Here is a 16,107-nt window from a genome sequence, read left to right as displayed (position 1 = left end):
CGGCCCCGCCTCCCCGGCCCCCCGCCTCCCCTGATTGGTCGGCCTTCCTGCCCGTCAGCGCCGCCCCCTCCCCGGGTCTGCAGCAGCTCCGGCCGCCTCGTCGCGCCCCCCCAGCCCCCTCCCCCCGCCCCCGCCGCCCCCCGGGCCGGTGCAGCCGCAGGCGGGGTCCCCTTCCCCCTCCCCCTCTCCCCCCAGGCCTTGCGCGCCCCGGACCGGCCCCCCCTTTCCCCTCCCCCTTCGCGCCGCCGCTGCCGCGATGCCCCCCCCTGCGCCCGGGGCCCGGCTCCGGCTTCTCGCCGCCGCCGCCCTGGCCGGCCTGGCCGTCATCAGCCGAGGTACCGCAGCGCCGGGGGCGGGGGGCTCGGCCGGGACTCCAGGGTCCCGGGCGGGGATTGGGGGCGGGGGACAGAGCATCCCCGGGCGGGGAGGAGGAGGCCCCCGGACGCCGAGGTCTGGGCCCGGGGCGGGCGGGGGCAGCATCCTCTGGCTGGGAGAGGGGTCCTCGGACGTCTGGCTCCATGCCGGGGGGCAGGGGTCCGCGTCCTGGGGCCCGAGCCTGGGCCTAGGGGCGGAGGTCTGCTTCTCCGGGTCGGCGAGAGGGTCGAGGACACCTGGTCCCGGCCTGGGGGCGGGAGTCTGCGGCTCAGGATCGTGTGGGGGAGATCAGACGCTAAGTAAGGGTCCCCGGGCAGGATCTCTGAACTGAGTTGGTGGGGGATAGGCAGAGGGATGCCCCGTCGGGGGTCTTCATCTCTGCGTGGGAGGGTCTCCCAGGGGGTCCCGGCCTGCGGGCTGGGGTCGGCGTTTCTGGGGGAAGGTTGGGGGAATGATGTCTTCCCAGGTTGCCAGGGTCAGTAAGAGGAGGGGGCAGGGGTGTCCAGAGACCTCCGTCCCAGGGCCGGCAAAAGAAGGGGGTGGGGCTGGTCTCTCAGCTGGGAAGGGACTGAAATTCCCCAGCTGGGTCGTCTAGGTTGGGAGAAAGTGTTAGTATTTGGAGGGTTGCATTTATGTGTTAGGGGAGATGGGGCTGAAGATCCAAGAAGTTGGGGTGCTGAGCTGGGGACTCCAGATGTGGAAAGCCCTGGCTGAATATTTGGGTTCGGGGCAGGACAGAGGGTGACTGAGGACCGCGGGAAGGGAAGGGTTAACCCGGGGTCAACGGGTTAATATCAGTCTTCCTAGTTGAGGAGGGGGCTGGGGGCTGGTCTTTTGTAGAGCTGGAAGGGAAGAATGGAAGGGGGGAGGCTGGGGGGTGAACTTGGCAGTCTCTGTTTAGAAGATGTATAGCTGGACCTTGTATCTCCCAGCAGGCAGACGACCTGGGGGTGGTCCAAGAGATGACCCCCTAAGGAGGGGAGGGAAGAGCTAAGAGGCTGGAGGTAGGGGCCAGGGTTCATTTAGTGCTTCTGGAGAATCACCTCCAGGCCCTGCCCTGACCCAGAATCACAGAGGTAGGGACACACAGTCGGGAACATCCTAGAACCCCCAATAGTCTCAGCGAGACAGCCGCTCTCAGCCTCCCGCCCACACAAGGCCGATCAGGCACAGCCACGTAAACACCCATCACCCGGTCCGACCCGGAGCCACACCTGCAGACACAGACACACTCGCAGAGTCACACGGGATGCTGGGGGCTGGGGCGGGGGGGCGGTCACCCCCTCCGTGGTGCAGAGCGTCTGGGTGCCCCTCCCACCTGGCCCGTCTGAATCCCTATCTGACTTTCTGCCTGCCTGTCTGTGTCTCTCTGTCTGTGTCCCTTGTCTCTTTCGGTCTCTCTCACGTCTGGGCCATTTCCAGAGGCTCCCAGGCTCGGGGTGACATTCCGTAGGTCTCCGTGGCTGCGTCGCCGACTCTCCATTGCTGCTGGGCTCAGCACAGCTCCACATCTGGCCCATTTGGCCTCTGGAACTGCATGTCCCCGTCACACCCCGTGTGTCTCTCTGTCTCTCTCCAGCCCTTCACATGGTGCCTTGATCCTCACCCACTTCTGGGAACTCACGTCCCATCTCGGGTCACTTATTCTCCTCCTTGTCCTTTGAAATGTCTCTGGCCTTCTCCCTTCACCTCTCCATTTTCCTCTCTCTCTTTCTTTACTCTCAAGATCACTTCCAGCTTGCCTTCTACTTTGACTCTTCAGAACCCTAGAAATCACTGTTGTTCACACGTGCTGGGCTGGGAGCTCGGTGGAACCAGGAGATGGTCTGTGACCTAGGTCAAGTCCATTCCCACCTCTGGGCCTTTTGTCCTCTATCAGAGGACTGCGACCAGAGGGACAGAGGGCAGAGTGGCTGGCCGGGTGAGCTGAGACAGGATTAGAGGGTTGGAAAGACAGCCCCACCTACCCACCACTGCTTGACGGCTGAGGCTGAGAAAAAGCCAGTGGAGGTTACACCAGATTGCATCTCCTCCTCTCTTTTATTCATTTGATGATTTCCAGATTACAGGAGGAGAGCATACCAGTGAACCATCCACTCCAAGAATTCATAAAACAAACCCCGCCACGTCCCGCCCCCACCTTCCAGTCTCGAGAGAGAGCCAGGGCCCTCAGCCTCCCCAGTCGCCTCTCACTTGCACAGTCAGATGCACAGAGTTCAGCGTCTGTAAAGGATTGGTTAGTTTGTTGATGTTTCTCCCAAGGTAGAAACAAAGTAAAGCCATTTCTCTGCAACTGGCTTTTTTCCACTTAACTCGACCTCCCTGGCATCTGTAGATACTGCTCTGTCTTTCCCCTAAATTCTTTATGCCAACACACACACACACATCCACACATCCACTTAGAAAAGTAGCTACAGCTGATGATTTGGGGGTGGTTCCTTTGCCGTATTAGATGAAGCAGGGGCAGGGTGAACACAGGCACGGGGACCCTTCTCTAGGGGGTCCCCCAAGCACCCAGTTTGTCTAGACTGTGGGTGCTGCCTTGTTAGCTCATTTAACACATACTTACTGGGTACACAGTCTCTGTGGATCTATAAACACTGGGGATCTATAAACACAGCAGTGGAATCCCTGCCCTCATGGAGCTTATATCCTAGTGGGGTGGAGAGAGATCCACCAACTAAAACGAAACCTAAAAAGTAAACAGGTGATTTTAGAGAGTGATGAGCACAGAAGAAATGAGAATGACTCGGCAGGCAGATGAGTTGGCCTTGGGAGCTCAGGTAACATCTGAGCAGCTGAGTGGAGTTCAGGCTGAAAGGACGGGGGGAGTCAGCCTTGGAAAGATTCCCTAGGAGCAGCAGAAGCAAAGGCCCTGCGGTGGGAAAGTGAAAGTCGCTCAGTCGTGTCTGACTCTTTGCGACCCCATGGACTATACAGTCCATGGAATTCTCCAGGCCAGAATACTGGAGTGGGTAACCTTTCCCTTCTCCAGGGGAGCTTCCCAACCCAGGGTTCGAACCCAGGTCTCCCGCGTTGCAGGTGGATTCTTTACCAGCTGAGCCACAAGGGACCAGTGGAAAGGAATGGCCAGCATATGGAAAGTTCCAGGGCTCTAGGCTCAGCATACAGACACTGGACATCAGTGATAAGAAGGATTTGGGAGGTCAGCCAAGAGGGAGAGAGGTCTAGGGGCTCTGCAGTGGTAGTTATACTGGCCCTTTCTTGGGCTTCCCAGGTGGCTCAGTGGGTAAAGGACCCACCTGCCAATGCGGGAGACTTAAGAGACACTGGTTCGATCCCTGGTTTGGAAAGATTCCCTGGAGGAAGGCATGGCTATCCACTCTAGTATTCTTGCCTGGAGAATCCTATAGACAGAGAAGCCTGGCAAGCTACAGTCCCTAGGGTTGCAAAGAGTTGGACATGACTGAAGCGACCTAGCACAGCCCAGCCCAGCACATGAGGGTCACTCGTCTGGAGTGGCAGAGACCCACATGGTCCCTCCATCACCACTGGATCCACCGCCAGGCTGATCTCTGCCCCATAACCATCCCACCAGCCAACAAAGGTAGCGCTGTTTGCAGGCGCTTAACTAGCAGGAGCTGCATTGAGCCTGCTTGCTTGGGTGACCTTCCTTCATCCTCTCCCCCTCAACCCAGTGAGTGAGGCATGATGATGGTCCCCGATGGGTCCCATTTAGAGGTGGGGAAACTGAGCCCCAGGTGTAGGAAGTAACTTGTGCAGCTTGGTGGCACAGCTGGGATTTGAACTTTGGCAGCCAGGCTCCCCAGTCCGTTCATTTAGCAGCCTGGTTATGCTGGCTTGGTAGTAGCAGAGCAGATGCTAAGTCCCAGACTCAGGGGTGGGTGCTGGGCATAGAGCAACCTACAACCCAGACCCGCCCTGCACTTTCCCCATCCCCGGGGGAACGACACCAAACCTGGGATAACAATAGATGTTTCTTTAAAAAGGAGGTGCTGTTAAGAGCAGCAAGCATTTTTCAGTCCCTTCCTGCCTGCTAAGCGCTGAGTTACACATTTTGCTTGCATGTCCTCGTGGAATCCCTGATAAATAGCCTGCTGAGGGAAGAAATACCATTTTTCTCCTTTCCACAGTTGAGGAAACTGAGGCTCAGACTGGCCGGGGGTCACCCAGTCAGGAAGTGATGGGACAGACGTTTGATCTGTCAGCTCTGGCTCTTCAGGGCTTTCTTATCCAATCTCTAGAGATATCCAGCCCCCCTACCAACAGTTCTCTAAGTCCAACTTGGGGGACACAACCAAGATTTAGGCCTTTGGAGAACTCCTGGTCAGGAAGGGGAGACACACCTGGATGCTGTCACAGCTGAATCAGAGGGTACCCAGTAGAGACAGTGGGAACTGTCCACCTCGAACAGTCAGGGAAGTACTTCTGGAGGAGGGGGCATTTGAGCTGGGGTTTTGAAGAATGCATAGGAGTTCAAGAGTTGGCAAAGCATGTTACAGGCATTCCATTTACATTCACTCATTCAACAAATATTTCCCAAGGCCTTCCAGGCCAGGCCCGGTGCTGGGAGATGCTGGGGACACAAACCTGAGTCAGACTCAGGCTCTGCCCTCAATAAACTTATAGTCTGACAGGGGAGAGAGACACAGTCACCATAGTGTGATCTGAGCTCTAAGGGAGGTAGTGCAGGTATTGTGGGAAAACAAAAGGACTTGAAGGAGTAGGGATTCAGCATTTTCCAAGCAGAATTCCTACAGAGGGGACCTCATGTGCACTAGCTTGTTTATTTAGGTATTAAACATGTCTTGAGGCCGCCTCTGGGTCAGACTGTGTGTGGGGTGATGCTGCAGGTGAGGAGACCCAGGCCCCGCCCTGAGAGGCTCCCATCTGGTGAGGAAAGCAGACTGAGACACAGTCCAGGTGATGGGGACTAAGAGGGAGGGATGGTGACTGGGACTAAGACAGAGGGAGGGGCCGGGCCCAGCGACAGACAGGGTGGTGGGATGGCTAACCTGACCCTCTCCTCCATTTACTGACACCCAGAGAGGGGAAGGGACTTACCCAAGGTCACACAGCACAGGCTGGAGTCTGGGAGCCGCAAGAGACAGACAGGCAGACGCCCAAATTTATAGACACACAGACCAGGCATCCAAGACCCACTTGAGATAACTTCATCACTCAGCTCCCGAGACGGCCCTCAGCCAGGGCCCAGCTGCGTGTGCTGGGGACGCAGATGGTCTGAGCCGGGCCCTGCCCTGGAGGAGCAGGTGGGGGAGGCAGATGCCTCTGATCCATGGAGCCCTGGGAAAAGAGCGAGAGGTTGTGTGGGCTTGGATGGGCCGTCTCTCCTCCGAGAGGCCCCATATACCAGGTGCCTGGAGAAGCAGAAGCGTTTTGATGGGGGATAGTGGGAGGGAGAGAGGGGAAGATAAATGGGAAATGCGGGCCTGGGCTGCACTAGGGGAGAGGAGGCAGGAGACAGATGTCAGGGCCCTGGACGCCAGGCTGAGGGGCGGGGACTTCGTCCTGGAGGCCGCTCTGAGTGTTGGAAAGATCCCTCTGGCAAACAGTGTGTGTGTGTCTGTCTGTCTCTCTGTCTCCTGGGACATGTGCTTAAGATCCTGCCCTCTTCTGTGAGGTCCGCACCCTACCCCAGGGCCCGAGGCTGAGCTCGGGAGCCCTTGTTTCTACCCTGAGGCTTCGGGGGCACCTTGGACAGCTCCCTCTTCAACCCCCCCAGTTTGGGGCGGGCCTCCTTGAACCTGGGACAGTTGCTGTCAGAGGGCTGGGGAGGTGGGGGGGCGGGCAGGGTGACTTTGGCTCCCAGGAGGCATCTGGTGACACCGGCATTTTTGGTTAGGGTGGGGGAGCTCCTGGCATCTGGGGGGTCAAAGCCGCGATGCTCTCAAACATTCTACACTGCACAGGACGGCCCCGGGATGAAGAATCATCCGGCCGGCCCCCGATGTCAGCGGTGCCAAGATGGTGCAAGCTTGGTCTAGGATGTGTGTGACCAGGAGTATGACAGATCGTGTGGGGTGTGCATGTGTGGTGTGTGTGTGGTGTGTGTGCATGGGCTGTGTGTGATCTGATTGTAGGTGACAGCGTGGCTGCATGTGCCCGACTCTTGGCCCAGGGCGGTCGCTTTGTATTTGAGAGCCTCCGTCGGTGTGTCGCTGTTTCCGGCTGTAGCTTCATGCACGACTGTCCGGGGTGGGGGGTGGGGATGAGCATAACCCTCCGGCTGGGAGGTCACTGTGACCGATGAAGCCTCTGTGTGTGTGTGAGAGAGAGAGAGAGAGTCTTCGGGCAGGGCTGTAACCGTGTGTAGACTTTGCACCTGCATGTGGGGGGCTGCGTGTGTGTAACCGTGTGCATCCAGTTATGTCTCGGGGGGCTGGTCAGGGTGCCGTGGCTGGTGGCCAACCGGCGTGCTTCTGGGAAAGAGCTGTCTCTTCTAACTGACCTTCTCCCGGGGGTGTGTCCCGGGCTGTGTGCGTCAGCCTAAGTGTGTATGCCTCTGTCCCTCAGCGGGACCCGGTTGTCGTGGGTGGGACTATTTCCTGTCCCCAGGGCTGACTCTGTGCGTCTTTCCCGGGCCCTAGTGACTGTGTGTCTGTCTGTCTGTCCTCTGGCCGCCCCCTCCTCTTCCTAGGGCTGTCCTGGCGCATCCTCTCCCCCTGGTTCAGGGTGGGCGAGTCCCTTCCCTCTCTCCAGGGCTCATCAAATGACCAGAGCGACTCTGGCGCGGGTGAGCCTGGGGTGAGGGGCTGCAGGGCCCAGGCTCCAAACCCTGGGGCCTGGCGAGCCCACCGCCCTGGCTCTGCCCCAGCCACATCCAGAGGGGCTGCTGATGGAGAGGGCCTCCGGGAGTCATTGGGGCGGCACGGGCAATTAATTCACCAGATTAATCAGTTCCTCATCCTGGGGTGGGGGCCAGGGCAGCCCTGTGAGCGCCAAGCCTCCCCAGGCGTCCAAGGTCACCCAGCTTCTTCCTCTCCCTCGCCCGGTGCTGTCTCTATCCGCCGCCTCCGCGGGCCCAGCCCCCTCTCCCTGGCCCCGGTCCAGCCTCTGGCCACGGTCCACGGAGAGATGAATGGGTGGGGGTGGGGTTCTGCCAGGTGCCGGGGCACTGGAGCGGGCAGGCAGGAGTGGGCATGCGCCTGCCAGAGCGTGCCCCGCTGGGCCCGGGCACACGGGGCAGTCTGTGTGCACGCGGGGGGCCTCTACACCATGCCAGAGGGCATCCTGGGCATCTGTGATAGATGTGTATCCACGTGGATATTCGCGCACATCCGTATTGGTGTGCGTGCTTCCGTTTGCGTGTCTGAGTGTCTGTGTGCACATATGTGGCTGTTGAGTATCTGCCTGCAGCATGTCTTTCCATGTATTTCGGAATTAATGTGTGTACATGTGTATACCTGTTACATCTGTACATACATCTGTGTATATGAGTATCTGTGTATTCATGGGTCTGTGAATATGTGTATCCATGTATCCATGTACATGGATATGTGTGTGTGTGTATTCTTGAATCTGTGTGCATTGTGTGTTCACTGTGAGCATGTATGTGTGTGCCGTGTTTATACGTGTCTGCATGTTGTGTATCTGTGTGCACAGCTGTGTGTGTGTGTATCTGTACATGTGCATTTCTGTGTTTACAAATCTGTGCATGGATCTCTGTGTGCACCCATCTGTACATAGCATCTGTGTGTATACGTGAGCTTTGATGTACGTGTGTCTGTGTGCACGTACACGTGTTTGTGCTGTGACTGTGTGTTGTCTCAGTGTCTCAGGAGGTGTGTAGATTTGTGTGTCCCAGCCTGTCTGAGTCAGCATGGGCTTGTGGGAAGGTACGTTGTGTGTGTCTGTGGTGAGTGTCTCTGGAAACATCAGTGAATGTGTGTACCAGTGGGTGCAGGAAGTGTGTGTCTGCCGGGGTGTGTGTGTGTATGTGTGTGTACACATGTGCACAGTCCTGCCCAGCTGAGCTGCCCTCCCTTCCACAGGGCTGCTGTCTCAAAGCCTGGAGTTCAGCTCCCCTGCCGACAACTACACAGTGTGTGAAGGCGACAACGCCACACTCAGGTAGGGGGACCTAGAAGTGCTGCCCTTCCACTTTCCTTAGGGGGGGACTGTCCTGACCCACAGGCCCTGCCCATACCTTCCCCCTCATTGGGACAGAGGCCCTCAGGGCCCAGACTCTGGGCCCGGCTCCACCCTGGGCCTCAGTGTGCCCATCTGTCAAATGGGTGGAGGAACAGTGAACACCACCTGGGTTGTTGGAGGATTCAAGAGTCTATACATACACTGTGCGGGCTTCCCTGGTGGCTCAGTGGTAAAGAACCCACCTGCTGATGCAGGAGACCCGGGTTCAATCCCCGGGCCTGGAAGATCCCCTGGAGAAGGGAATGGCAACCTGCTCCAGTATTCTTGCCTGGGAAATTCCATGGACGGAAGAGCCTGGCCAGCTGGTCCATGAGGTGACAAAAGAGTCAGACACCACTTAGGAACTAAACAACACACGCTGAGCTTAGAGAGCTTAGCACACTGACTGTTTAATGAGAACCGGTGTTACCATCCCCCAGCTCTCTGCTCTCCTGTGGGTCTGTCCCCCAATCTCTGTCCCTCTCTCTGTCTATCCCCCTCTCTCTGGGTCCCTTGTCATTCTGCATCTCTGTCCCTCTCCCCTGGGGCGTCTGTCCCCCTCTTTTTGGGTCTCTGACACACAGCAGTCACTCGGTAACCAGCAGCTGTCATCCCATTGTGCACTTGGGGTCACAATTATCCCTCTCTGAGGCTTAGTTTGCCCACCTGTAAGGTGGGCGCAGTCACACCTGCCTCTGAGGACTGCTGTGGGAACTTGAGATGAAGCGAGCCTTCCTCTCCCACCTCCAAGCGCCCTCAACAGGAGGGACCCTGGAGGGCCAGGTGGGGGTGGGGGAGAGAAGAACTGCCCTCCCCTCGTCCTCTCCTCCAGCTGCTTCATTGACGAGCATGTGACCCGAGTGGCCTGGCTGAACCGCTCCAACATCCTGTACGCGGGCAATGACCGCTGGACCAGCGACCCGAGGGTGCGGCTGCTCACCAACACGCCCGAGGAGTTCTCCATCCTCATCACCCAGGTGGGGCTGGGCGACGAGGGCCTCTACACCTGCTCCTTCCAGACCCGCCACCAGCCGTACACCACTCAGGTCTACCTCATCGTCCACGGTGAGCCCTCTGCCGGGGCCCTGGCGGGGGAGGGGGGAGCCGGGGAACGGGCAGTGGGGAGAGGGGACACTCGTGTCCTCGTCGATTCCAGGGACACCCGTGGGAAGACAGACACACTCCCTGCCCTCACGGATTCCAGCCAGGCAGAGGGAGAGAAAATCAGAGACAACCTCCAGGGCAGGAGAGATATGGGGGGAGCGGGGGGACTTGGAGGAAGACCCCCAGTTCGTTGGCTCAGCCCTGTTTATTGAGCACCTGCTGCGTGCAGGCACTGCTCCACAGGCCAGGGACAGAGGAGCCAGGCAGGCTGGCCCTGCCTCTCTGGCGGTGTCTTTCCGAGGAGAGGCAGTTTCCCAGACATCACGTCTGAGCTGAGACCTTCAGGAAAAAGAACAGCGCGTGCGGAGGCTGGATGCGCAGAGCGGGAGAGGTGGCGCTGGAGAAACCCACGGCAGGGGGTGGGAGGCTGGCATCAGAGGTGGTCTGGAGGGCAGCGAGCACGTGGAGAGACAGGAAGCTAGGGACTGCTCAGCCCGGCTCTTAACAAGCCCTGACATGGGTGCCAAATCTTCCGATTCCAACCTTGCCGCCGCCACCCAGGGGCTGAGGCACCCAAAGTGAGCCGGACGATCAGACTCCTCATCTGCAAAACGGAGATGACGCTGTCATATATCAAATTCAAGACATCATCAGTTGGAAGGGACACCTTTCCTTTATTCTGCTTGCTAGAAACCGTGTGGGAGGGTAACCTGCCAGTTAAACACTGGCGTCCTTCATAAGGCCACCCTGATTGGAGAAATGTTCAGAGGGGGCGGGGTCGAGGTGGGGAACTCCCCCATGTGTTAGATTTGATGAACAGATTAGGTTGCTCTGTTTATCAATTCTTTACCGGTGGCTCAGTCGGTAAAGAATCCGCCTGCGATGCGGAAGCCAAGAGTTCGATCTCTGCGTCAGCAAGATCCCCTGGAGGAGGGCATGGCAACCCACCCCAGCATTCTTGCCTGGATAATCCCATGGACAGAGGAGCCTGGCGGGCTACAGTCCACGGGGTCACAAAGAGTTCGACACGACTGAAGCGACTGAAGGAGTAGACATGCACCCCAGAGAGGAGTAGTGAGGGTTTCATGGGTTGATTTTTGTGAAATACTTAAAACAGGGTAAGCTTACACTCAGTAAGCACCATATAAGCATTAGCTAAACAAATTAACTTTGAAAATAATAGTACTAACCAATAAAAATAGAGATGGGGAGGGAGGAATTCAGACCCAAAGATAGAAAGCAGAAACCAAGTGAGAAGGAAGATGGAGAGAGACTGAGAAAGAGTGAGGACAGAAGACCAGCAACTGGAGAAGAAGCCAGATCCAGAGGGAAGGGGAAACACAGAGGCATTCTTACAGAGACACAGGAATGTCAGCTAAACCCCTGGGTCTGAGGGAGGAGGGGCTGGGGGTCTGGACTCCTGGTCTCAGGGAGGAGGGACCAGGCCTAGATCCTGGGTCCTGGGAACCCACACCGCCTCTCACTGACCTTCCCTCCGGCCTGCAGTCCCTGCCCGCATCGTGAATATCTCTTCGCCCGTGACAGTGAATGAGGGGAGCAACGTGAACCTGCTTTGCTTGGCTGTGGGGCGGCCAGAGCCCACGGTGACCTGGAGGCAGCTCCGAGGTGAGGACCCCACCCGTGGCTGAAAGTCCCTTCCCCCACTCCACAGTCTGGGCCCAAAGCTCCCCGTGTTCCTAGCTAGATACCCAGAACCTCCCACTCCCGCCTCCTTTGATCCCCCCAGAAGCCTTGTCATGACCGGATTTCCCCCTCCTACCTGGTCCTGTTATTTCACCAACTGACCCCAGAGCCTTAGAGCCTGCCCACGTGCCCTCCCAGGCTGGGGCTGTTTCCTCCACCCACCTGCTAGATCCCGGCTTGCCCCCGTCCCCGACTCCAGCAGCCCCAGTCTCTTTCCGCACCAGCTCACATGATTGTCCTGGACTCAGACCCCTACCCACTAGATGGTCAGAGCCAGGTTACAGCCACGGCCCCTGCCCGTGTTCCCATCTCCTGTTCACATTACTACATCTCTGCCGGATGCCTCAGGCCAGCGGTTTTCATAGTATGGTCCCCAGACTCACAGCAGCAGCATCACCTGGAGACTTGCCAGAAATGCATGAGTCAGAGCCACCCCTCCCCCAATCACCACCACAATCTGTCCTAACAAGCCCTTCAAGTGATCCCAAGGTAGAGCTGAGAACCATGGCGGCCCCCAAACAGAGGGACCTGAACGGGAAATTCCAGATCCTAGACATTGCCCACTGCCCCCTTTATCTGGATCTCTACCACCATTTCCCAGACTCCAAGATCCTCACTCACTGGGTCTTGAGAGACCAAATGTGCCAGTCCCTAGATCTCTTGGGACCCCAGAACGTAATAACTAGGTCTCGGATCCCTGGATCCTCCCCTACCGCTTCATCTGAGCCCCACAGTCCTGGTCTTGAATTCCTGGATCCCGAATGCTGTGAGTCCCAAAGGGTCTTCTGAGCAGGCGCGCTGTTCTAAGACACCTCGATACCTGGATTGCTGATTCCAGTCACCAGATCCTGATTCCCTGGGCCCCAAGGGCTAGATCCCAGAACCCTGGATCCTGCCTCACTGGGTCTGTGTTTTCTGGATCCTTCTGAGCCCCAGGAGCTCCTGGCACCCTCCCCACTGGGTTCTAGTTACTAAGTCCCAGATCCTCACTCCCTGTCCCACCCCAGCAAGCCCCACCCCCCACTGACCCCCGGCACTCCAGGCCCTGCGCCTGTCCGCCCCGCTGATGTTTGTCCGTGTTGTGCCCGTGTTGTCCCGTGTTAAGTGTTTGTGTCCGGCCCCGCCCCCTCCCCTCCCCTCCCCCCACAGACGGCTTCACCTCCGAAGGCGAGATCCTGGAGATTTCTGACATCCAGCGGGGCCAGGCCGGGGAATACGAGTGCGTGACTCACAACGGGGTTAACTCTGCACCGGACAGCCGCCGCGTGCTGGTCACAGTCAACTGTGAGCCACCCCTCTGGCACGGGGCACGAAAGCGGGGCGGGCCCCGGGTCCCTGGGGATGAAGAGTGTGCGAGAGGAGGAAGGGGGTGGGTCTGTGGGAGGAAGGGGTCTACGAGGAGGGGGCTAGAGGACTCCTAGGAAGGAGGAAGGAGGGGCTGGGGGGTAAGACCCCTTCGTTCGCACTGGGCAAGGAAAATTCGCTGACCCTGTCCCTCGCCAGATCCTCCGACCATCACCGACGTGACCAGCGCCCGCACGGCCGTGGGCCGGGCCGCCCTCCTGCGCTGCGAAGCCATGGCGGTGCCCCCCGCGGATTTCCAGTGGTACAAGGATGACAGACTGTGAGGACGGCACCGGGGCGGGCCGTGGTGGTGGTGGTGGTGGTGGGGTCTTCGGTCCTTTGGGGACAGAGGGAGCAGAGTTCTGGATCCTGGGAATTGGGGGGTGGGGGGCGGTGTCCGGCTTCCAGGTATTGTGATCCACTGGGCCCCAGGGGAACTGCGGTGGCTTACTGGAAATGTGGGTCCTGGGATAATGAATGCTGGAGCCTGGCCTCCTCCGACTATTCAGGAAGAAGGTCTGGGGTGGGGGCGATGCTGAGACTTGTCGGAGAAGCTTTAGGGTTAGGGGACCACTGGATCTGAGGTTTAGCAGGGCCTGGGAATCCCTAGAGGTTGGAGGTGAGGGTCTGGGGTGCCTGGAGAGAGGCGTAGGTGGGAGTGGCCCGGGATCCATGGAGAGCTAGAACCAGAGGCTAGGGGTCGCTGGGATGGGGGACAGAATGGAGGGTCTCCAGGGAATTAGGGAGTCTAACAGTCGGGGGGCAGGGCTTTTTGTCCGGAGGGGGTCCCGGGCCAGGATCCTGCGGTGTGGTCCCTGACCCGGATCCCCGGCAGGCTGAGCAGTGGCACGGCCGAGGGCCTGAAGGTGCAGACGGAGCGCACCCGCTCGATGCTTCTCTTCGCCAACGTGAGCGCACGGCATTACGGCAACTACACGTGCCGCGCAGCCAACCGGCTGGGAACGTCCAGCGCCTCCATGCGGCTCCTGCGTGCGTCCCCCGAGCAGCGGAAGGGGCGGGGCCGGGTGGCGTGGGCGGGGGCCGTCCTGTATGGGCGGGGCCGCCCTGTATGGGCGGGGCCAGGGAGGTGGCGATGCAGAACCGCCCCTCGACAGACCCCGAGCTTAGGAAAGAGTCGAGGACCGGTGTTCGTTGAGCGCCCACTAAGGGAGGGAATTGGATGCTGGGGACACAGCAAGGCACAAAAGAGGCAAGGTCTGGTGGCTCAGACGATACAGAATATGCCTGCAATGCAGGAGACCTGGGTTCGATCCCTGGGTTGGGAAGATCCCCTGGAGAAAGGAATGGCTACCCACTCCAGTATTCTTGGCTAGGAAATCCCATGTACAGAGGAGCCTGGCGGGCTGCAGTCCATGGTGTAGCAAAGAGTCGGACACAAATGAGTGACTAACACTTTCACTTTTGTCTAGGGACTCGTACAGCTAGCAGCAGTAGTAGAAAAGCAATAAAGTAGACAGATAAAATGAGAAGTCAACAAATACAGACACACATAAGCAAAAAACAATTTTGCATATCGATAAGGACTACCAAGAAAATAAACAATAGAATTGGGGATGGTAACGGTGGATAAGCGCATCAGAGAAGGCTTCCTGGAAGATGCACCCTTTGAGCTGAGACCTGAATGGTCAAAAGAAGCCAGCCCCTGCCAAGATCTACCAAAGAACTTTGCGACGGGGTAGGGGGTAGGGGGGACAGAGATGAGCCAGATACAGACTAAAACAGAGTGGGGGAGAGCAGGCCGAAAAGGCCCTTAGGAGGCGGCCTCAGACAAGACCCTCAGAAACAAGGCACTCGGGAGAGACACGCATGGGGCCTCCTCCCTTGACCCTCTCTCTTTCCCCAGGCCCAGGATCCCTGGAAAACTCGGCCCCGAGGCCCCCAGGGCCCCTGACCCTCCTCTCCGCCCTGGGCTGGCTGTGGTGGAGGATGTAGGAAGAACCCAGTACCGCTGGTGGCCCCCTGCGAGGGGGGCCTGAGGCCGAGAGAGAGAGAGAGGAGCAGGGGGAGCAAGCACCGTGGGTCTCGAGGGGCGGAGGAGCTCTCGGCCGCTGAGGAAGAAGAGGAAAAGGAAGAGGAGGAGGGAAGATCTATAGAGAACCCATCACTGTGAGGGATAACGCAAAATTATGCATCTTTCTACAGCCATTCTCGCCACCGTTCACCTTTCCGATTGTGACCCACCCCTGGCCACCCCCACACCCCTCTCTTAGCTCAGGCTGTCAACTGGATCGCGCGTGTGTGGTGGGTGTGAGCGTGAGCGCGTGCGTGTGTGTGCATGTGTGTGTGTGTGTATGGATGGGTGGTTGGGTGGGTGGGGAAGGGGCTCAGCACTCTTCCCTCCTGGACACCCCCCCATATCCACTGCCCCCATCCCCGCTGTCTCTCACCTCTGGCTGGAGGTAGGTATGGGATCTTTGTGCTGGAAGCTGTGAGGGGAGGTTTTCCAGGCTCCCGCTTTCCCAATATATGCACGCCCCCCGCCCCCTCCCCTCCCTGCTGAAAGGCTGTCTCCCGGGCAGGTTGGAAGTGGGAGGGGCATCAGACTTGCCGGGCAAGCTGTCACTCAACCTCTGCGAGCAGGTGCGGGATCTCCATCTTGGCTCTGGGCCTCCCTGCTGTCAACCAACCACCTGCCTGGAGCCAGAGGCCCCATCACCGGCTCAACGGCCTGAGACCTTCCCGCTTTTCCTGTCCCTCCCCGCCCTGGACTTTCTGGCCCTCTCCAGGGCCGATCGGTGCTTCCATCCGTCAGGCCGGTGCCTGCTGTCACCTGTCTGTCTCAGTGCTTTGCCCTAGCCCGCCCCCACTCCCTTTGGCCACCCGCAGCGCCCGCCAGCTGCCCTCAGCGCCCCTACGGCCGGCCCACAGGTGTCAGCTTGCTGGTCCACCACTCCCCTGGCCTCTCCACCAACTGACCCTCCCAGAGGCTGACCTGACCACCCTCACACACTCAGACACACACACACATACACACACACACACCAGCGACTGTGACCAGCAATAGCCCCCTGGCTCCAGCTGTCCTGTAGCTGGTGACCAGCTGTGGTTCCCCCGAGGATGAGCAACTATGTCAGAAAGGCGCTCTGAGGCTGTAACTTCAGCTCGGATTGTAGGCATACCCCACGCTGGCACACCACATCCCACAAAGTGGGGGGAGAGAGGGGCATCACGCAGACGTCCCCAGCCCAGACCAAGATGTTACCAACTCCAGCTCCCGGGAGACCCTCTATAAACACCCACCCCAAACTATACCACCCGGAGCTTGGGAGGGCGAGAGAGGGCAGAGCAGGGGCAGGGGGGCAAGGGGCAGTGACTGTACCTCAGATGGGGGCCCCATCCCACATTGTCTTCCATTCCCAGGGTCCAGGGGACAGGGAGGGGAGGGGGAGGGGTGCCAGGGAGGGGGGCGGGGGGGCCCTGGGGGCC

General features: G+C 58.9%; 1 protein-coding gene and 1 long non-coding RNA gene across 2 annotated transcripts; one reads left to right on the top strand and one right to left on the bottom strand.

The window, feature by feature from the left end:
- The first annotated feature begins 74 nt into the window (after positions 1–74).
- IGLON5 (IgLON family member 5) lies at positions 75–14,826 on the top strand. Its single transcript, XM_081514874.1, has 8 exons — positions 75–335; positions 8,370–8,448; positions 9,341–9,573; positions 11,119–11,238; positions 12,466–12,600; positions 12,820–12,940; positions 13,496–13,650; positions 14,525–14,826. The coding sequence occupies exons 1-8, from the start codon at positions 257–259 to the stop codon at positions 14,611–14,613; spliced, it is 1,011 nt and encodes a 336-aa protein (XP_081371000.1). The 5' UTR covers positions 75–256; the 3' UTR covers positions 14,614–14,826.
- On the bottom strand, positions 8,894–13,613 carry LOC145515195 (uncharacterized). Its single transcript, XR_014060738.1, has 6 exons — positions 13,112–13,613; positions 12,805–12,997; positions 12,476–12,651; positions 11,573–11,713; positions 11,101–11,221; positions 8,894–10,216 (listed from the first exon to the last, which is right to left on the bottom strand). It is a non-coding gene; the product is annotated as an uncharacterized LOC145515195 (long non-coding RNA).
- Positions 14,827–16,107: the final 1,281 nt, after the last annotated feature.

Source organism: Giraffa tippelskirchi, chromosome 7 (genome assembly GCF_054371585.1).
Source record: "Giraffa tippelskirchi isolate mGirTip1 chromosome 7, T2T-mGirTip1v1.2.pri, whole genome shotgun sequence".
Taxonomy (NCBI): domain Eukaryota; kingdom Metazoa; phylum Chordata; class Mammalia; order Artiodactyla; family Giraffidae; genus Giraffa; species Giraffa tippelskirchi.
The sequence above is the reverse complement of the archived record's forward strand: the minus strand, read 5'-3'. Positions and strand labels throughout refer to the sequence as shown.

Bases quoted from the DNA above. Each gene is read 5' to 3' on its own strand.
- IGLON5 (XM_081514874.1), top strand. From the start codon at position 257: ATGCCCCCCCCTGCGCCCGGGGCCCGGCTCCGGCTTCTCGCCGCCGCC. The intron at 8,449-9,340 runs GTAGGGGGACCT...CCTCTCCTCCAG, and splicing joins GGCGACAACGCCACACTCAG to CTGCTTCATTGACGAGCATG. The intron at 13,651-14,524 runs GTGCGTCCCCCG...CTCTTTCCCCAG, and splicing joins CGCCTCCATGCGGCTCCTGC to GCCCAGGATCCCTGGAAAAC.